Consider the following 22366-nt stretch of genomic DNA (forward strand, 5'->3'; position numbering starts at 1 on the left):
TCACTTCTGACATCTGGTCAAGTTCACAGCTGGCCAGCTTCCTGCATGGCCATTTTCACTTTCCCTCTCCAATCTGGCGGCTAAGGCCCCCACTCCGTCTCCATCCCACTTAACTGCATGGTGACACATGTGAATTTGCTGGATTTCTGTTAAAACTTCCCCATTAAGTGGGGGGAAAAAATAGGGCAGGAACTCACTGAGTTGGAAATTATACCCAGGTCCCTACCACACACTCACAACCCCCTACCAACTCAAACCACGTATGTTTCCAGAAAATCTCTGTACAATTTTTCTTTCTTTGCTATTTAATGTTCATCATTTATGTTTTATGTGTAGGTTTCAGGAGGACCCAAGAAATGATTACACAGGATGCAAGGGGCAGGTGACGAGGAATCTGGAGCTCACAGCTCCCAGCTCAGGGAGGGACTAGGCAAAAGGGTTCCATCTCAGCCCAAAGGGAGGCAGGAGGGGCCCCAGAACCAAACACATGCTAAAACATACTTGCAACCTCCAACCTTCCCCCGCTGCTGGGGAGGAAAATAAATACCTCAGACTCTGTTCCCCTCCCCAAATTCACAGGTGAGGGGTCAGCAGGTGAGTTTCCTCCTCCTGTTACTGATTCAGGTCAAAGAAGTGCCGTCTATGTACAATGTCCCCAGTCCCTTATACAGGGATAAGAGACCTCTGGGCTGGGGAGGGGGTGGCTGGCAGTGCACACCCTGCTTGGGGCTCGTTCATGCTAAATAAGAAGGGGACCACACTCATTCCAACATCAAGCAAAACAGCACAGGCCAGGAGGGACCTCACAGCCCCTTTCTGGTACCAAGCTAGGAAGAAACAGTCCTTTGAAGGGTCGTCTAAACTCGGAAGAGACCCTCAATGGGCCACAATCTAACTCGGTTTCTTCCTGCTGCGTTCCCACACTGGTCCACTGTTCCTCACTGCAGCCTCCGGGGCCAGCCAAACCCGTGCTTGCAGGGAAAGGGTGGAGGGGGGAGCATTCCTCCACGTGCGGGCCCTTGGAAGGCAGGCGCCAGCTCAAGCCTCAGTTGTCCTTGGCCCGCCAAACCCGGGGGTGAGGGAAGACGGTGAGCAGAGTTCAATTCCCTTCGATGCTTCTCTGGCAGCTGCCCCAGTAGGATCCGGCCTTGGCCCAAGAGAAAGAACTCTTGGAGAGAAGCAAGATTTCTCATCCTGTGTGTGTCTCTGTGAATCTGTGTGCTGCGGGGGCGGGGGGGTTCCTTTGTCCCCGACCCCCAAGGCTGACTCCAGGGGAAGATGCTGCCTGTGTTAGCTCCGTGTCTGTGCTGGGATGGCAAATACTTACAGACTGGCCACACCACAGATGTCACACTGACGTGCCTGAGGGGACAGGCAGAGGGAAGCTGCACCCCTCGCCACAAACCCCAACTCTGACCGGAGTCAGGACAGACCAGGGGGTCAGGCTTTGGGTGAAGCATCTGCCCTTCACAGGGGCTGGACAGGCCTGGAGATGGTGAAGAGCAGACTGGGTTTGGCTGAGACACTTGCCAGAGGGTCACCTGGTCCTCTCCAGCAAGCCTGAGGCCTGCGCCCCTCATTCAGGGTGAGGGGCCAGTTCATCTTTGGCTTCTCCATTGCTGGATGCTTTGGGCAAATGACTACCTCTCTCTAGGCCTCACGGTCCTGTACGACGAGGGGAATGGACTAGATTTCAACCCCCTTACCAGCTCTGATAAACCTCTGAGGTTCTTCATCTTAGGCCACAGGGGAGGAGGGGAGGGGGCTGAGGGAGGTTTAGGCCACAAAGGTGCCCCCTCGTTCCCCAAGTTCACAGTGTAGCGTCCATGGCTCTGCTTCCTCAGTCTCTCCTTCTGAGTCTCTGGAGCCTTGTCATGCCCCCAACACCATCTCTGGGGTCAGCCCCCCAGATATGACAGCCTGCTAAGGTGGGAGGGGCTGGCATCCCGAGAAGCAGGGCGAGAAGAGAGCAGAAGGCCTGAGATGGCGACGGGGCAGAGAGGGTGGGAGAGGCAGCAGGGGCATTTCTGGCACTGGAGAGGGAGAAGCGATGATTGGAAGCAACAGGGCCACACAGGAGCAGTGACGGGGCTGTGGTTTGGGGGCCCAGGCTCTGAGGCCCTGCCCAGAGGCGGGCAGCTCTGACCCGCGGGGTTGGCTGGAGCATCAGTCATCGGAATGTGGGGGCAGGGCAGGGGCTCCCGGGTGGCTCACACGGGGGACGTGGCCGTAGACTCGCTGCACAGGCTCTCCACGATGTCAGCTCGCTGGATGCGGCGCAGGGCCGCCAGGAGGGTGTCGAGTGTGGCGCTGTCCTGGGCGGCCCAGCTGGCCAGCAGGGCGCGGACTGGGCAGGCCTCATGGGTAAAGGAGTCTATGTGCTCAGGCTGGTAACCCAACTCGCCTGCCAGATGCCGCCAGGTGTCCCCCGCAGAGCCATTGAGCAGCTTCTCCACCTCCTCCCGCTTGGCCAGCGGCAGGCTGCTGTAGAGGCCTCCATCACCCTTGAGGGCTGCCAAGAACCCAGGGGGAGTCAGGCACTACCCACTAGACCCCCTTTCTCCCACAGTGGGTGTGGGGGGGCCTGGAATAAGACCCAAGAAGGGCTGAGACATTTCTCCTCTCAGTCTGGGGAGGACCCAAGAGCCTAGAAGCAGAGGGATGCCCAAGATGCAGTCCTAGATGTGGGCAGGGCAGTGGCGGCACCTGGGGGATGCTGACTCAAGTCTCCTTCTCATCCTTAGCTTCAGAGCCATCCCCAGCCCCTAACTTTCCTGCCGCCACCCCCCAGCAATTAATCAAGGCAGAGGAGACAGGACTTCTGGTCCTAGACTCAACTGCAGCAAGTGTCTGGAGCTGGGCTATGGGCTACCAATTAGGGGACATAATTAACTACTTGTTCCCCAGAAGTCCTGGGCAGGAGGCTAATTGCAGCCACTTTGAGGAGTAATTAGCTCTGGGGGACAATTAGCTTGATGAGTCTAGATGCTCCAGTTTGTCAAAGCTTCTGTTTCCCAAGTCATTCCACTGGCAAGGGCCTCTCCTACCCACTCTCTCACCCGGCCTTTTCCATCCTTCCACCCAGAGGCCTGCAGCCAGCCCCTCTGCAGTCCCTCCTACAGTCTAATTACTCCTCTTCTCCCTGCCTCAGTAACCCCCACCCCGACCCGGCCCTGCTGCTCACCCTGGCCTGCGGCAGTCTGCGTGTGGGGCTGCTGGTCATGCAGGCTCTGGCTATCCACAGAGATGCCGCTGTCGCTGTGCAGTTTTTCGCCCTCTGGCGGGGGTGTCTGATTCACGGGTCGGCTGTTGGCTCCTTGCTTGTTCTGCTTGCAGCTGTTCCACCTGGAGCCGGAGCATAGGCCCAGTCTCAGAGCCTGAGGAGCCACACGGCCATGTGGCTAAAGTGTCTGTGCTCTGGCGTGTGGGCACCAGAGGCCTGGTGGGGGCTGGTCCCTAACCCCCACCCAGCACGGGAGGCTCTCTCCACACCTTTCCCCAGCCCACACTGGAAGCACCGTGAGGGCACAGAGATGCCCAGGGCTTGGTGTATGTGGCCGGTGTTCAGTAAATGTCTGTGGGACAAATGGTGCACAAATAAATGACTTCCCAGAATTTCACTTTTCCCAATCTTTCCTTCTAAAGTACTCCCACATGTGTGCAGGCGTACATGTAAGGATTTCCTCTGCTATTATAAGCAATAAGGAAAAACTAAAAGCAAACCAAATGTCCTTCGATAGATTGGTTAAATAAATTATACTCCACCCATATTATTGAATGAGCAGTTATAAATAATCAGATAATCTATATGTTCTGAGGAAAGCTCTCCCAAGGGAGATTAGTGAAAAAGTAAGTTGAAGAATATGTAGAGTGTGATCACATTGATGTTTAAAAAAAGCCAACCTGTGTGTACATATAACTATAAAAGGTTTTATACACATGTGTTTATAAATGCATAGAAAATGGCTGGAAGGGATCCATTCCAAACAGATTCCAAAGAGGAGAGGGGTAGGTAGGATTTGGGGAGATAAAAGGAGGTTTTACTACTTTTTGCTTTACAAGACATTGGTCTTCTCTGCATTATCCCAAACAACCATGTTATGTCTTTGATGATTTTTTCTAAAGAATGGAAAATGCATTTAAACATCTGAAATGCTTTCAAGGTCTTCTCCACATCCTGGATTTCTGGACAGGAGTGCCGTAATATCCATGTGTGACATGGGAAAGAAAGATACACACACACACACTTAACTGTGTGAATAAATGGAGTCCAGGGAATGAGGATGCAAGCAGCTGGTAAAGAAGCTGTGTGTGCAGCTGGAGGCTGAGGACTCAGGTAGGGGAGCACAACGGGGGTGGGGAGGTGCCGGCACCAGGACAGGACAGGAATGATCCCCTTCCTTACCTCCTGCTGACCCACCACACCTTCAAGTAAAGACTTCAGGGTGAAGTTGATAGCAAGTGAGGATGAGCTTGGTTTGGGGTTGAGTTAAAAGAGTGTGTGCATTTTCAGGTCATGGTCACAGCAAAGCTCTCCCTGAGGCCAAAGATCTGCTCCCTGTCTTGGGTTCCCCCTCTCACCTCTTGAAGGCGATGTAGGCCACAAGGCCCACAACCACAGCAGCCAGGATGGAGCAATAGACAGGGATGAGGTTGTCGGCAGTACCTCGGGTCACCACAGGCTGGGAGCTGCCCATCACCGTGGTCACCACATCTGACACAGTGCTGGTTACCAGATCTTGCTCTGGAGGTACCTCAGGCTCCTGGGTGCTTGGGTCTGTGCTGTCTGAGCCCTCCGGGGGCGTGGCCCGTGTAATCCAACGTCCAGGGATCTCTGGGAGAAAAGGCTACAGGAGTGAGGACCCACTTCCCCCCGAGTCCCTCCCCTAGGTTCTGACCCCTAGTGCTTTACCTCAGCCCCGGCCCTGCCCCAGGTGCTTGTATGCCCAGTGGCTACATATACAGGTGTGGGCTGGGATTGGATGACATCACAATGGTGGAGAAGACCAAGGGATCTAAGAATCAACAGCGCTCGGCCCCCTTCAGCTCTGTCACTGACTTCCTGTGTGACTCTGGACCAGTCCCTTCAACTCTCAGGACCTCAATTTCCATATCTATAGAATGGAGATATTAAAAGAGATAGTCTTTAAGCTCCTTTCCATCTCAGGGAAAGCTGTGACCCTAGAATTCAACTCTGCCTACTCTGGGTACCCAGAAGCCTCGCATGGAGATAAACACACAAAGAAGAAAATAAGCACTAGGATGCCTCCAGCTGGAATCAGGCTGCTGCTGCTGCTGTTGCTAAGTCGCTTTAGTCGTGTCCAACTCTGTGCGACCCCATAGACGGCAGCCCACCAGGCTCCCCCGTCCCTGGGATTCTCCAGGCAAGAACACTGGAGTGGGTTGCCATTTCCTTCTCCAATGCATGAAAGTGAAAAGTGAAAGTGAAGTCACTCAGTCGTGTGACCTCATGGACTACAGCCTACCAGGCTCCTCCATCCATGGGATTTTCCAGGCAAGAGTACTGGAGTGGGGTGCCACTGGGCTAGTGAAAAGTAATTTCTCTGGCCCCAGGTTGTCCGAGTGGTCCCAGTCACCCCTGTCCTAAAGAAGGATAAGAGGAATCGGGTGTGGCAGAGAGGTACTGTCCGATGCACCACCCTCTGAGAGCTGGCATCCAGCCTTCTTTCCAGACTCTTGTGTCCTAGCTCTAGGCTCAGGCAGGGTGGCGAGGTGCACAGCTAGCTCGCTTCCCTCCAACCGGTCCATGGATAGTGGCTAGCCTCTATTTCCTGCCCTGTGTAGCCCCCATACCATCTGATCTTGCCATCCAGAGAAGACAGTGTCAGATAGCCCAAACCCAGGTGGAAAAGGATGAGGACTGCTGGGGGAGAGCAGGCCCACAGACCAGGCACTGCCCTGTCTCAGAGGAAGGAGACTGCTCTGCCATCTATTTAGGTTCTTTCATACCAGCTGGGCATTGCCAGCCTCCCTGGTAGGGGACTGAGCACTCCCTGGCAGCAGTGGGTGGTATTTTCCATTCTGTCACCCAGCTGAAGGCAGTACCTGGGGTTGTGGGCTCTGGATGACCTGGGGGTACCTGTCTGGGCAAAGTTCCCTACCCCATCTATCCTCGCTTCCCACGCCTGAGGCAGGGAGGGAAAGCAGACAGGACATGCCACTGGGGTGAAGGGCAGGCACTTTGCTCCTCAGATCTGCCCCACTCAACCCTCAGTTTGCCCACCCAAATTGGAGTTGAAGCTGCCCACTGGTTTCCTAGACCTCCTTGGCTCGAGGCAAAGATGCTTCAAACGCCCCCATTTTCAGCACCTTCTGAGGAATAAGGTCCCCAGATGTGACTCTGGAATCCATCTGGCTGGCACTGGCGAGGGGGCTGCCATCTGCTGCCCCATCCCTCGGCTCCCTCATCTCAGTCCTGGGAAGGATGGGGTGGAAGAGGTGTGGCAGGGAGTGGAGGAGACACAGCCCTCCCTTCTGACAAGGCGCTGGTTTGGGGAGGGTCTTCTCTTGCCTGGCTAGGGGACTAGGCCAGCTGGAGGGGCAACCTGAGCCCCAGGGCTGAGGGGACAGCTCCGCTCAAGTGACCCGAACCCAGAGGCTTAAGGCACGGTTAGGTGGAAGTTCAGTGAATCAGGCATCACAGAGATTTACGAGCAGAGGGGAAGAGCTGAGGGAGGGTGGTAGCCAGACCAGGCTGAAGACAGCGCTTCCAGGGCGCTTTCCCCTGGTCTCCCGAATGCCCCCCAACAGAGGGCGAGGATGAGATCCAGATGTGGCCACTTCCTCTGGCATTCCAACCCACTAAGCCCCTGGCAGGTCCTGACAGCCATTTCCAGCATAGGAGCTCTCAGACATGGCGGGGGCGGGCAGTGGAAAGGACTGGGTTACTCCTCCTAAACCCAAATTTCTTTAGTTGAGGGCTAGGGGGTCAGGTTCTGCCCCCAAGGTGGGCGAGTCACCATGTGTGGACACCTGAAATGTATATGCAAGGAATATACCCCGCACTGGAGGGGAGGGGGACAGCCAAACTACCGCAGATCAAATTCCACTTCCTGAAATGCTCCCCCCTGCCCTGCAGCTGACATTTAACCCTTCGGAGGGAGAAGGAGAAGAGGGGCAGGGACAAACACACCCTTCAGGGTGGCTGGAAAAGCAGAGCGGTATCTGGAAGGAATCTGTGAATGCCCATAAAGGCAGAGCCCACCCCTCTCCCAGCTGGCACCTTTCTTCGCTCTAACCGCACCCCTAACTCCCACCCCCCACCAACTGGTCCCAACTTGCCCACAGAAGCGTGCCACCCGCTGCCCGTTGCAGGCTGCTGAAACTCCCCCTGCTCTGCCCTGCGCCTGATGCTACTTGCCTGTCTCCTGGCCCAGGGCAGCTGCCACTGGAACTACCACATCCCACTCCTCCACCCCAACCCCACAGCCCAATGAAGGAAGCTTCACACACATGCTTGGCCTCAGCCCAGCTTAACAGCCCTCTCCACCCTGAGGTCCCGGCACCAGAGGATCACAGGATTTGGAAGGCCAGCATGGGTGTGTCAGAGCAGAGGCTCTCCACAGCAGGGTATCTGCCTCCCCCATCCGACTGGGCGCAGACTGAAGGCAGAGGCTGTGCTGCCCCCACCACAGAGGGGGATCTCCTGGGAACTAAGTGCTGGGACCATGTCTCCCTCAGCAGACTGGGGCAAAGGTCAATTCTCTCCTGTCCAACTCAGGGGTCCCAGAAGGAGGCACTTGTTGCCTGCTCAAAGTGAGAGAGCATCCTGAGGGTTAGGTCCCAAAGGGAAATAGCTCAACGGGTGCCCAGTCATAGAGTGATAGCAAGTAAAGGCACTGTCAACCTCTCCCCCAAGATGGATGTCACCAACCAGGGGACCAAAACAGTTCTGCCCTGGCTACCACAGGGCTTCCTCCCCCCATGCCAGGAACTGCCCATCCGACCAAGATGGGCACACCCAGCTCCCATCCCCCCGGGAAGCTGAGGGTCCACATGCACCTGCCTCATCCTCAGGCTCCCAAACCCCAGGCCTGCTGCTTCCCCTCCCTTCTCTGTCCCAAAGCCCCTGTTCCCACGATCTCCTTAATGTTCCCTGGGTCTCACTTCATCCTTGGCTAAACTGTAACAGTGACTTCTGACCCCTCCCCAACAAGTTGAAGTGAACCAGCCCCCTTCCCTAACCTGGAAACCCTGTGACCAGCAGGAAACCGAGCTCCAGAAACCAAAGCGACCTTCTTGATGTCACGCAGTAAGTGACAGGGTGGCGGATTCCATCCCAGGTCCCAGAGCCACAATAGGTCTCAGAGCCAAAGGGTCCCAGTTCCGGAGGGTCCTCAGACCCCTTATCCAGTTCAGAGAGTCTACCTCAGGCTCAAACATGCACTATCTGTGCTCTGGCCATGGAGGCCAGTTCTCTGCCACTCATCTGCCACTCACCCAGTCCTGAGCGGGCAGCCACAGATTACCAAAGCGTGGGAACCGAGTGTGGCCTGGGAGGATAAGGATGGCTTTCCAAACACTTAGCCCAGAGGGGCTAACAGTGGATGGGGTCCTTTGGTGGGAAAGATCAGGAGGGTGTCTGCTGGCTCGAGGCCATGGGGGGCTGCCCCTGCAGGCCAGGGCCGGACCCTCGCAGAACCTGCCTGCCAGGGTAGGCACCCTCCCTACCCGGCAGCCCCAGTCTCTCACCCTCGCACTCGGCGTCGGCCCAGCGCGTGCACTCGCGCAGCTGGCGCTCCGTGTCCTCACACACCGTGCAGGGCAGACAGGGGTCCACGTGGTTGGCCTCGTCAGAGTACGTGCCGTCGGGGCACTCCTCGCACACGGTGTTCTGCTTGTCCTGGCACGAGAACACGAGCCCCGAGCCCGCCTCGCACACGCGGCACGCCTCGCAGCGGCCGGTCGTCTCGTCCTGGTAGTAGCCGTAGGCGCAGCGGCACACGGCATCGTCGGCCTCCACGCAGGGCGCCGACATGCTCTGCAGTCCCACGCACTCTGTGCACGGCTTACACGGCTCCGTGGCGCTCACCACGTCCGAGAAGGTCACGCCTGAGGACAGAGGGATGTGCGGGATGGGGGTGGGGGAGCCGCCCCGAATTTAGTCGCCTGCCCTTCGGGCACTTGGGACGCTGAGGGGGCCCTCCCGCCCCATCCCGGGAGCCCCTCGGCCCACCTCGCCCCTTCACTGACACCCGCTTCTCCCGCCAGTCCCCGATTCCGGGTGTGGGAAAGCTGGGAAGGAGAAAGGGAGCCAGGAGCCCCATGCTCTGGCCCCGGAAACTCTGGCCCTGAAGTCTCAGGGGGTAACCCAGCTGGTGCCGGTAAATTTCTTGGCAGATTCTCTCCGAGAGTTCCCAGCATGATTAAGGAATAATCTGAGCGTGGTTCCCACCCAGCCCTTCCCCCAGGCCAGAGCTGAGCTGTGAACCCAGCCCAGGCATGGCCAGCCTTCCCAGAGAGCTTCAGCTGCCCTTCCATTTCTATCCGCACAGGCAGAGGCTCAGGTGTGGCCTGAATGGGAGTGACTAGGGTTAGATGACAAAATCTCCCACCCATGGCGCTACCCCACGCTGCTGAAGGGCTTGGCTCTAGAGGGCGGGGATGGGACTCCTGGTAAGAAAGGCACAGCAGGAGGGGTTGAAGCTAGAAGGAATAAAGGACTTGTGTGTGTGGTCCCTCTTTGCAGGAGGCAGAGAGGACCCTGACATCCCTCCCCTCATTCTGGAGCATGAGTCAAAGGGCATGAAGGAAAAATTTCCAAGCTCACTCTTGACTCATGCGCTGGAGTAAGGGGACGGATGCCAGGGTCCTCTCTGCCTCGTGCAGAGTGGGTAGGCACAGAGCCAGATCTTCTTTACCCCTTCTAGCCCAGGGTGGAGAACTCCACGCCAAACTGAATCCAAGAGAATGTACCCTTGCTCCAAGGGCAGGAAGAGCACACATTTAGGACCTGAGAACTGGGGAAAGAGGATAGCTCAGAATGTGGAAGCAGAGGTAGCAGGTTAGGATCCCAATGGAGGGAAATTGGGGCTTGCTGTGGGGGTCCTATCTTAACCTTCTCTAACGGCATCCAGACACATGATGGAGCACAGGATCATTATCTTGGAGGTTGGGATTAGGGCTGGAGAAGCAAAGAAGGAAAAAAGCAGAGAGAAGTGAAAGGGGCAGCAGTTGGGAGTGGGGGTGATGGAGAGAAGAAAAGATAGAGACGGGCCTGGAGGGAGCCTTCAGTTTCAAGTCACTTCTGGCAGAGCAACTCCTGTGTTTCTCTTCCTAGGCATCAAGCAGATCGGGATTCAAAACCTGCTTCCATCACTTTATTAGCTGTGTGACTCTGGATGTCTTATTTAACCTCTCTGAGCTTTTTTTCTTTCTCTGTAAAACCAGGAATAATGTCTCCGTTCACAGGGTTGTGGTGAGGAATAAGTGAAATTCCACCATAAAGCACTTGACACGCAGCAGGGATCCTGTAACAGCTGGGTCCCTGGGGTGGGCAATGATAAATTCAGTAGCAGGGATACAGTCAAACAGAAAGGACTTCCAAACATAAAACAGCAAAGGTAAGATGTCCAGTTTATACAAGAAGCTCCTCTCTAGTGGGCATGTGGCAGTGGGGTGGGTCCAGTCACATGGGAGGGGACGGGGAGGGCCCTGCTCATGGGAAAATACAGAAAATTAGCAGCGAACTCCTAGGAGAGAGTTTTAGGGGGTGGGAAAAATGTGGTCTTTTTTGGCAGAGAATGAAGGCAGGAGCTTAATGGGTTTCTTTGTGGAAACGTTTTGAGGATAGAGGGAAAGTCCGCTGGGGTCTCTATCCCATAAAGTAGACTTTTAAAGGCAGCCTGTTAACACAGCTGGGGAGGGGGAATGTGAGAGAAGAGGAAGGGAGGGGAGTGGAGAGAGGAAGTGGGATTTCTGAGCTGCCTCTCAGCTCCTGTCTCCCCTCCCCTTCCCTGGAGATGCCCTCTCTCAGCCTCCTGTATCCCAGCCCTTGCTTTGACAGAAGGATTAGGGTCCCATCCTGGGAGACTTATGGTCCAAAGAGAAGTGGTCCTGGATAAGAGTCTAGGAAATGAGAGGAAAACATGGGAGATACCAGGGCAGCTATGATTGGCCAGTCCTGCCCTGGGATGGAAACCCTGTTAGGCCAGGGCCAGGGGAGGTACCCAGACGGCAAGGTAGCAAAGGGATGTCTAGCCTTCCCTACCTGGCATCCGTCTGCTGGGGGATGGAGTTACAGGATCCACAAGGACAGAAATAGGAAAATGGTGTTTGGGACACCAAGGAGTTGGGGTTGCCTGAAGGATAGATATGCTGTGTGCAGTGCGGTGCCGGAGGCAGTGGTGGTGACGGCGGTGGCAAGACATTCAAGGTAAGACAGGCAGATTCAGAGTTCCCAGTTCCTATACCCTGGTTCCCAACATGATTAAAGAACAATCTGAGTAGAATTCCCACTGGCCCCCCACGTGGGTACTGAGTGCCAGGTAGAAGGCAGGACCTAACTGTCAACAGGAAAGGTTTCCAGACAGAGTTAGGAAAAGGGTTCGTGGCCTGAAAGCAACTGGTGGAGGGGCATCCATCAGAGATGAGACAAGGGCACAGAATTTCAGATCACAGACCCACCACCTCATTCAGCACCTCTGGAAGATGGGCTTCTCTCCCCTCCTCAAGGAAACCCCAGGTAGGAATGGCCACAGCGCCCCTCCCCGCTGTTGCACCCAACATCACTACCCAGTAAGGACATCCTTGTAATGCTCCAACCCCCATCCCTTTTGCCTGGGGAAAACTGTTTCCTCTGTCAGAACTGGAGTACAGTTGACCTGGGGAGCAGTGGCGGGGGTGGGTAGTGGGAGGTGCTGGGGGCTGATGGGGGGTGGTAGCCACACCCTCCCAGGATTCCCCAAGGTCAGTCTCCAGGGTAGCTAGGATTTGATCCTCTTCCCCTCCCCCCAAATGCGCAGAGGGTAAGTGGCAGCCATTGATTTTGCAACGCGGATGGTATTTTTAGCTGATCTTAGCATCAGCTACTCCTCCCACCTAGCCACACTCTTCTACTAGGCCTCTTTACTTGGGGGCTGGGAACGGGTACCCCCTGAGCATCCCCTATCATGTCACCCTTCTCCCTCTATATATTTCCCTCATCCATTCTGAGCTGCCCCTCCCTGTCTCCTATGCTGGGTCAGACTCACTTCTGGCACCCATGCGGTGGTGGGCAGGAGTTCCTGCCAGGACCCAGAGCGCTTGTAAGGCCTCTACTGGGCATGCCCGCCTGTCCCCTTGCCCTCCCTTCCATTCTGCTCTCCTTCCCCCACCGGACACTTTCTACTTACTGTCCAGGCAGGGTTCACACACGGTCTGGTTGGCTCCACAAGGCTGGGCCACACCCTCACCCAGGTTGCAGGCTTTGCAGCACTCTCCGCTGTGGGTGTACAGGCCCGTGGGGCATGCCTCCTTGGCACCTCCAAGGGACACCTGGATGGGGGAAGATCAGAAGGTCAGACTGGCAAGAGAAAGGGGACAGGATGTATTCTGAGGGAGCAAACACCCCTTCCTAAAGCCTTCTATTGGAACCACCTGGCCTGGGATGAGCTCACCAGGGAGGCATTTGGCACTTGAAAGCTGACAGGGAAGAAAGGCAGGGGGATAGCACACCCCTGCAGGCTGCTGGGTTGTGAGATCAGAGCCTTGGATGCTGACCTTCTGCAAAGTTCACCTTGGGGATACAGTAACTCCTGGAATCCCAAGGATACACCATGTGGGGAAGGTAACCTGAGGACCAGCAGAGGGCCTTTGGGCGGTGGTCAGGAACCAGCAAGCAAGTTGCAGCTTGCTCAGGGCTCCCAGCCAAGGGGGCAACTTGAAGCTGAAATCTAGCCCAAATGCCACTTGCTAAGCTGCACACCTGCAGGGATGCGTCTACCCTGAGGGGAATCTTTTTCTAAGAAAGGCTAGCAGAGCTCTACTCTCGGTCCTTAATCCTACCATTCCATATATTAAGTATCAAATGGGAGGTGTCTGTACCCAAGAACAGAAGGCAGAGGGATGGGACCTTGGGTTCAAATCCTGACTCCACTCTGGGAGTTCTGACCTGATCATTTCCCTCTGAATTTTCATCTCTCTGGACAGATAAGAGATGGAGACAGCTCAGGGCCAAAGCAAATGAACAGCCAATCATCAGGATTCTGGTGCCAAGACGGGGGGGAAAAGGACGCCTGTTACCAATGATGAGAAAGTGGCTGCTCTCACCATCCAGCAGCCCTGCTCCCCCAGGGTTTGATTTCCAGCCACCAGCCCTTTTCTCCCTGCCCCCACACAGTCAGTGGGAACAACACTGGAAACAGCGGAAAGGGGAGTCAGATTCTTGCTGCCGAGGCATCTTTACTCATGGATGGAATGATTTAGCACCAGATTCCCTAGAGGGAGGGGCTGCTGGCAGATTACTTTATATTTCTGTTCCTTGAAAAAAATCTTAATGTCTAATAAAACTCCACAGCCTGTTTCCCTGGCTCCAGACCATGCAGTTCCCATTTGACGCTCGGAGGAAGTATGGGCTCTTGGATCATGGGACTAGAGAGGAGCCGTAAGGGTCATTTGGGCATTCCTTTCTTCCACATTGGCCAGAATGGCTCCCAATACTCCTTTCCCTTCAGTCCTTTCAATTGTCCCGAGGTCTCACTAGGGTTCAGAGGAGGCAGGGGGATAAGACAGGTTGGATCAGTCTAGGAGGCAGCCTATGGTCCTCAAGAGATTGGTAGGGAGGGTACGGGTAGCACAGGAGGGGAACCTTGGGTGTTGCCACCGTCCACTCTCAGGTGGCAGGAACACAGTGCTGGGAACATCTGCAGACCAGAAGCCTTGGCCCGGGGAGGGGGTAGTCCCAGATGCAAGCTTTCCCCCAGGAGGTAAACAAGATTCCAGAAGGGTCTGTATAGATTTCTTTTCATCCTTCAGTGTTCTGCTTAAATGGCACTTCATCGGGGAACTGGTCCTGTGGCCCCAGCCTCTGCTTCATCAGGCAGAGCTGCCCTGTCACATGTCTTCCCTGATCACTCCTGTCTGCTCTGACACTCTACAGAGTCCCCCAGTGGACTGTCAGCTCCCTGAGGCCAGGGGCTGTGGTTGCCTCAGTGCCTGTGATGGTACCTGGCACATATTAGGGACCCAACATGGATACTTATGGAATATTTAAGAACATAATATTATATGGCCTCAATTAACTAGCACTCCAGGGACTGACTTTTTGGATAGCTGAGTTTCTGGAAAGTCATGGCTTTGCTGTTCTCACCTAATGTTTCTCACTTTAACCATGGAGGCTGCACCTTCCTGCTTCTCTAGAACACGCCTTCACAGTTTCCCCATGACTCAGGGACTCAATACTTACATCAACAAGTGTTCCAGGATGCAATGCAGTGAAGCCCTGTGCTCTTTATCCCAAAGTAACACTTCTGTCTCTTTGAGTTCCCCTGTCAGCGTTTCTTACAGTTCTGCCTGCTCCCTTCCTGTCAGGATATCAGTTGTCAATTCTCACTGCTACTAGTGGGACCTGAGCAGCCCCTCCCATCCTCATTTCTGGTGGCTCAGTGGTAAAGAATCCCCCTGCCAGTGCAGGAGACGTGGGTTCGATTCTTGGGTCAGGAAGATCTCCTGGAGAAGGAAATGTTAACCCACTCCAGTATTCTTGCCTGGGAAATCCTATGGACAGAGGAGCCTGGCCGGCTTCAGGGAAGACGGCTACAGTCCATGGGATAGCAAAAGAGCTGGACACGACTTAGTGACTAAACAACAACAAATTGAATCTTTAGAAAATATGTAACTATCCCTGGGAAGAAGGTATATAAATCGAGTGTAAGCAGGATCTGAACTAGAAGAGGGCAATGCTCAGAGTTAAAAAGTCTACCTTCCTCCTCAGCTGCCTTCACTGCTCTGATTACTGGCTCATGGCTTACAAGCTGGGTGACCTGGGACAGGTTTTGAATTTCTCTGTGCCTTAGATTCTTTGTCATTAGGTAACCATGACAGTTTCTGCCTCTCAGGGTTGCTGGAGGCAGTAAATAAATGAGTATGGTGTTTATTCACTTTGGGACCTCTCTTTTCTCTTTTCCAAGGTCTTTTGTGGCTTTTGGCTGTGTTCCAGTTAGTTGAGGCTGGTAGAGACCTGGGCTCCAGATAGCTGAGGGGGTCTGTCTGTGGCAGTCGTGGGCAGAGGGGCAGCCTCATGCAAGCCCCTCTTCTGGAAGCCTCCTCCCCCTGCGGCAGCCTGTGGTCCTCTCTGTTCTCCAAAGTCTTCCGTTTGGAATCCAGGCCACATAATTAGTAACCATGTGTTTCCGAAGCTTGTTTTGTTTTCTATTTCAAAACATTCCATATCTGCTACCTAATAGTATGCTGCTTTGGGTCAATTCTCAATCTCTCTAAGCCTCAATTTCCCCCCCTAAAACACTGGATTGGTGATATCTACTGTCCAAGTTTGCTTTGAAAATTAAATGAAATAAGGTATGTAACTCTGCCTGGTGCATAATAGAAGTTCAATAAATGTTGGTTACCAAAGAAGTGTTTTGTCTTATACAGCGTAAGCTGCTGAGCCTGAGGGGTAGGTAGTGGGAGAGGAGAATTGAGCCATCCCCAAACAGGGGAAACCACCTCAGAGTAGGGGGCAGGATAGAAATGGAGAGAGATTTACCCACCAAAAGGAGTCTGAAGAGGGTATGCAGGCCAAAGGAGGCTGGGGAATGGCTCTGTTTAAAGTTAACTAATGCAAATATTTACTGAGCACTAAACTAAGAGTTTCCAATGAGACAGGGTCCCTGATTCCTGGCAGGAGTCACAGTGCCATGAGGGAGAGGAAATATCAGCTCAAACAGCCATTCCAGAAGCTGAGGAGGAAGGCTTGAGGGACAGACGTGGAAACTGAGGCCCTCAGAAGTCATGCTGCTAAGTAGCCCGGAAGCACTAACCTGACTACACCATCTATTGGTCCAAGGCCAGGCAATCCTGGGAAGTGAGGTGGGGGGGGGGGGTCACTAGGACTCAGGCTAATTGTTCCAAAATGAGCAATTTACCAAAATATAGACACATTTGCTTGAAATTTACATTTATTATACTTATTCATTCCATTTTCAAGAATGTCTGCAAATTTTTTTTCCCCATGTCCAGGCTTTCAAGAAACTAAGGTGGAAATACCCTTAGGTGAACTGACTTTTAATAATTAATTTTTAAAAACTGGACAAAAAGAAAACACGCCAAAATAGTTGAAAGAATATGAAACTATAGGAAGGTTTCAGGGTGATGAGTTCTAACTATTCACAATAGCTTCAGCAAAGGGTTCCTTAGGTGAATGGAGCCATTGGCTGGGTGAAGAGGTTGGAGAGTTTTCAAATATGGGAAGGGTCTTTTGAGACCAATGCAAACCCTGAGGAGGCACTGGCACATGCCCCCCTCCCATCCCTTGAAACAGGGGTAGAGTTTGAGGGGGAAAACAAGATCTAATTACTGAGGAGGATATTGCAGGAAGACTTTGAAAAGGAGCAGAGCTCTGAGGTAGGGGGGCGGTGGTGAAGAGGCTCAGTTACAAATCTGTGGTGCCAAGGGCATAGGACAGAGTCTAATCTCCAGGTCTAGCGGTGGTTCAAAGCCACGTGTCCTTCCGTGATCTGGAAGGCTGGGCAGGGGAGTGTGCCTGGCATATGGAGGAAAGAGTAAACTCCAAGCCAGGAATCCTGGGTTCCAACAAGGGTGCCACCACATACTAACTGGGGAACCTAGTTTCCTTTCTGAAGGCCTGAGAGGTTCAGCTTTCTCAACTGTAAAATGGGAATAACTAGATTTGCTCTGCTGGGACCTTATACGGATTAAATAACACAAGAGAAATTACCCAGGGTAGTCCGTGGCACACAGTAGGCACTCAACCAGTTTTATTATTCCCGCCTCCGCTCCTCGCCCCCCAGGGAACAATCTAGGCGCGTGAACGCGACCCGGCTGGTACGGTGGGGCGGGGTCCCCTTCCCTCCCGGGGTCTCCTCCCCTACCCGCTCCTGTCCTCGCATTTGCTGTCCTAGTTGCATCCCTATTAGGCGCATTAGCCAGCCGGCGGCTCCGGTTACAGACGTCTGAATGACAAAGTGCCTCCATTACCGGCGCTGCCCGCCAGTCGACCCGCCGGGACGCGCTCCGGTTTCAGCACTCTCTCGCCGCGGCCCAGGAAGAAACTCGGACCGCTGCGGTGCGCAGGGCCAGCCCGTAGACAGCAGCCCCGCGGCGCGGCAGGGGCGAGAGCCGCAGGGGCGCGGGCGGCAGATTCTGCGCGGGTCCACCTTCCCGAGCCCCCGGGCCCTCCGTCCCCTGCTCCCTTCCTTCCTCGCCTTTTCTCTATTCGGGGGAACACTCTCCAGCCCAAATCCCGAGCCCACGGCCTCGCTCCTCGGGAATCCGCACTACTGATTGCCCCAATCCCCGCTCCGGGCCATCCCCCCGACCCCCGCCCTCGGCCCCGGCCCCGGCCGAGAGGCTTCTCTAACCCGCGGCGTTAGTGCGCAGACGTGCCCACAGTCACTCCCAAATGCCCGGACGCAGCCACAGGTACTGACCGCCCCGGGGGGCCGTGCGGAGCTTCGGGGATGGGTCTCTGCCCGTCCCAGCCCCCATCTTCCCGCCCGCCCGCCGCCGAGACGCGCAGCTCTTCTCCGGAGCTGGGACGCCGGGCTGCCCCGTAAGACGGACGGGAGGTACCGAGCTGGCAGTCAGGTGAGGGGCAGTCTCCCTAGGATTCTGGCTCAACTTGCTTGTGGGACCTTCCTTGACCAATCGGTTAAAACTCTCAGAGCCTCAGTCTCCTTGTCTGTAAGATGGGGGTTTGGGGGCTCCGTGCTCGGAGGAGATGGAGCCGGCAGGGAGAGTGAGGACATCTCCACTGCAGAACCTTCCAGGGCACTCCCTTCACGGCCACACATCGGGTCCTGAATGTCCCGTCAGATCTACAGGGCGGACCTCGGCGCTTTCTAAGACCCGCAGCCCTTCGCCGGGATGTGTGAGAGCCTCTCTCTCGTTCCGAGCCGGAACTCTTTCACCGAAAGCTGGGCGGGGCGCGGGCAGAACGCCGATCCCCCCTCCCGCGTTCGCGGAGACGGAGCGGACGGTCGCGGCGGCGCTGCGGCAGGTTGACTTAACAGGGGGTCCGGGGGGCGGGTGAAGCGCGCGGCCCGGGTCGCGCCAGTAGCGGCGATCACGCGCCGCAGCGCCCCCTGCCGGCCGCCCTCGCCGGCGCGCCCCCTCGGCGGCGCACTGCCCGGACCTTCCCGGCTTTGCGAGTCCCGCCTCTCTGCACCCCGAGAACTGGCAGCGGCCAGAACCCCTCAAACGACGCCTGCTTCTTCCCATCCAGTCTGCAGCTCTGCCTCTAACCGCGAGAATAAGTCCGTAGAGGGAGCCCGCCGGTCGCTGGGGAACCGGGGAGGCGGGTTCGCCCTGGCAAGGTGGGCACGCCTTTCCCAGCCTCGACCCCAAACCACAATTCCCCGACCCTGCGAGAAAGAGCGCGCGACACATGCGGGAAGAGTCTGTCTCTGCTCTCTCTTCTCGTCCCACTGTCTCTCGGCGGACAGGCGGGGCCCAGACCACTCAGGGTCTGCTCTCCCTCCTCCGTCCTCTTTCCTTTTGCTTCCCTCTCTCCACCTCCCTCCCCAGCGTCCCTCTTCTGCCCTGCCCAACCCACTTCTCTCCCTCCAGCAGAGCCCCGCTCCCCGAACCTCTCCCTCCCACGCCCCTCCCCCCACCCCATTGTCTGGCTGGTCTTCATTGTCCGATGCCCGGTCCCCTTGCCTCCAGCCCCTCCGCCCTCCTCCCACCCCATTCTTATCTCCTCGTCTCCGGTTCCCCACCCCAACCACGCTCGCCCCTCACTTGTCTAGTTCCCGTCCCATTCCTCGTCCTTCTCTAGCCTGGGTTCCGTCCCACGACTCTCCAGAGATCAAGATGCTCAGAGGGAAAGTCGCCTCGAGATCCCGCATTCAAGCGCCCTCTTCCGAAGAACCCAGGCATCCGAGAGCCCCACGACTCTCTCCTGCGAGACCCCTCCCAGCTCCTCCTCACGCACCTCCTATGGCACACGAGGACCTGCTTCCGTGCGCCCGTCTTCTCCGCTTCTTTACCTTCAATCTCAGAGTCGCCTCTTCGCTCTGAGAACCTGGGGCGCTGCTCCGTGGATACTGGCATCGGAGCTCCTCTCTCGCCAGCCACCTCCCCCAGCATCTGGGACCCCAAGGCTCTTTTCTGTTTTTCCTCAGGGAAACCTGCCCTCATCGAGGTTTCGGTCCCGGGAAAGAGAGCGAGCTCCCCTCCACTTAGCACTCACCCCCAGGAGCAGCAGCAGCAGCAGGCGCGGCCCGTCCATGGCGCGGCCGGCGGCACCTGACCCCATCGCCCGCCTCCCGCGGCGGCGCTCGGCTTTCAGTTCAGCCCGCTCCGCGGACCGACAGGGCTGCGCTGCGCAGCGCTCCAGCGCCAGCCCCTCGGAGCTGGCGGAGGCTCGGCTCCCTCTGGCTGCCGGCGGGAGGGGCTAGCAGAAGCCAGTGCGGCGGCCCCGCCCTTCTCCCCGCCCAGCCCGCCCACCCCCGGAACCGCGCCCGCCCTCCCCGCGGTCTCCCGGAGAGGAGAGGCGGAAAGGGACAGCGTGCAGGGAGCCGCGCCCGTGCGCCCCGCTGCCGCTTCTCCGCGCCCCGCCCTCAACGCTTATCCCTGACCTGGTACCCGGCGCCCGACTCGCGCTACTGCGCGTCCGTCCCGCATGCTGTGGGCTCGGGTTCCCTCTCTTGCGCATCTTTCCCTGCTTCTGGCTTCAGCTTCTTCCCCGGTGCCCTACTCCCTGCCCAGCCGTTATCAGCAGTAATGCGCCCTGCCCGCCCCTCCTTTCATTTCCCGGTCTATACCCAAGCCCTCCCTCTGCCCCTTCCCAGTGGGTGGTTCTCTCTACAAAGGCCTAGGGGAAGGAGGGAGAGAGGTGGCAAGCGGTCTGACACCGACCACAGACAGCGGGGACGTTCAAGGAGGAGACCCTCCCGACATCATTTGAATTCTCAAAAAGACGGGTCTGAAGCGATCGCAGGTGTGCACACACACAAAAAGGAATACACACACTCGCAAGGTTACATGTGTATGTGCTTGTGCAATCTCCTGTGTCCCTGCCATCCTCACGCGGTCCTGTGGACCAGCGCCTTCTGCACATGCCTGTGCACCTCCACGTATGCACACTCATCGGCGTGTGCTCATAACAAACACACGTCCTCCCGTACACATTCACACATACATGTGTTCGTGTGCGGTCATCTCCATGAAAGCCCTCGTATGTATTGTCTCTCACACAGCGTGCACACACACACACAGATATGAACACATAGATGTATCCTCAACCATTTGCCTTCATTAGATTGTGTTTGCATAAGCTGATGAGCTCCCTGCAGGCAGGGACTATGGTTTCTTATCTGAATGTCTAGCACACAGTAGGTGTTCAATAAAGGTCTGCAGAAAGAATAAAAGAGTTGAATGGACTCACATCCATGTACCCATCCATTTACATCTCCAGGACCACACTCACCATGCTCTAGAAAACTTGGAAGTTTCAAATTATAGGCCCTGGCAACCCCAGGAGTTTGCCACCTGTCTTTTGGCAGGAAGCACTCCCATCTCCACCTTGATGCTCACCCCCACCTTGCCTGTCCCCACCCTTTCCTGGTTTCCAGACAGCCCTGGAGCACAGAGTTGTGGGGGGCAACTCTATAAATCTCATCCCCTCACCCTGATCTTGGCCAGGTGTGGACCTCAGTTTCAGCTTTGAAAAAATAGCCTTACAGTAAGAAGGGAGAGATTAAGACACTTGTGCTCAGAGCAAGCTTACTACTGGTAGGTGATTTCTCAGCTAAATCATTCATTTGTGGGAGTAAAAATTCTGCCCTGTGAGTTTCTTTCCTGTGTAACCAACAAAATCCAGTGGATATCCCCAGAAAGGACAGGTAGACGTCAATCACTGTGGCCTTGACCATGAATGTGAGTAAGCTACCTCCCACGGCTGGGCAGAAGACACCAGGCAGCCATCCCCTCTTTAGAAATCCCCAAGGAGCCCTTCCCCAAGACAGGGATTGCCTCTAAGCCGTCTCCTCCTGCTGCTTTTAGAGCCCTGCCTTTCCTCTCAGCTGAATTCATGGAAGGCAGGAAGGAGCAACATTAGTACTAAGAGCAGCACTGAGCAGCTTACTACCAAGGGTATCAGCAGTATGGCATTAATTTAAATACTTCTGTTATTAATTTATGACCTTGGTTACTATTATTGCCAAGGTTATCCATCTCAACACAATTTAATATGACCATGGCTGGGCCTGGGTTATTAATAATTTCCATGGTCTTGATCAATTTAAGCCTTACTTGAACAATTACAAACAGTAATTGTTACTATTATTAGCAGTATTTCTATGATTAAGCCTAAGCACAAGACCACGATGTAAAGCTGAGGGCTGGTGGGGAGACGCTGTGAACTGCGCAGAGAAAAGAGCACTGAACTGAGAGTCAGACAGGCCTGGCCACGTATGCCTACACCTCCCACCTCATCCTCACGTCAGTTACTTCTGCCTGGTCTGTGGTTATGTCATCTCTCTCAGCTTCAGTTTCCTCATCTATAAAATGGGAATTTTTAAGAAAAGATCCTATCTTGAACAGCAAAATAAAGTTCATCAAAAAAGAGACTCAATCTCCTTTTATTCATTCAACCCATGCATTTATTGAGCGTGTGCTATGGGCCATACATACCCTGCTCTAGGTACTGAGGATACGGCAGGGAACAATAGCAGCCGCCTTCATGGAGCTGATGTTCTAGTGTGTTAATGATTTGCTATGAAGGATTATTTTATAATGTGACACCTTGGCTTGACCGTTAGATAGATGGCAAGACTGTGATTAGAGCGCTCCTTTGCTGGGACCACCGCCATCACAATCTCCGTCACTGTCACCATCCTGCCCACCTATACCAGAAACAGTACCTCTATGACCCCCATCACCATAACACGAGCATCACTACCAGAAGCACCGCAGCTACCACTGCTATCCCTGCCTCCCACAACCGTCCCCATCACTGTCAGGATTACCACATCATCACCACCACCATCAACATCATCACCACAAATGCCAGGGCCGTGGCCACTGCCACCACTTGCCTTTTGACATCAGCACCACAAGCAGCAGGGAATCCTGTTATAACGAGTGCTGATTACACAGGTCCACCCCTTTTCCTTGGAACGATGTTGGAGGCTCTATGGTGGCACTGCCTGCCCCAGCCTAACTCCCTAATTGTCATGATTCCTGG

General features: G+C 55.3%; 1 protein-coding gene across 1 annotated transcript; it reads right to left on the reverse strand.

Moving 5' to 3' along the window:
• Positions 1-283: 283 nt before the first annotated feature.
• NGFR (nerve growth factor receptor) lies at positions 284-19540 on the reverse strand. Its single transcript, XM_055407601.2, has 6 exons — positions 19370-19540; positions 12354-12495; positions 8713-9072; positions 4582-4834; positions 3185-3345; positions 284-2512 (listed from the first exon to the last, which is right to left on the reverse strand). The coding sequence occupies exons 1-6, from the start codon at positions 19433-19435 to the stop codon at positions 2211-2213; spliced, it is 1284 nt and encodes a 427-aa protein (XP_055263576.2). The 5' UTR covers positions 19436-19540; the 3' UTR covers positions 284-2210.
• Between the last annotated feature and the right edge of the window lie 2826 nt (positions 19541-22366).

The sequence above is a fragment of the Moschus berezovskii genome, chromosome 20 (assembly GCF_049115385.1).
Source record: "Moschus berezovskii isolate FMDL1 chromosome 20, NW_MosBer_1.0, whole genome shotgun sequence".
Taxonomy (NCBI): Eukaryota; Metazoa; Chordata; class Mammalia; order Artiodactyla; family Moschidae; genus Moschus; species Moschus berezovskii.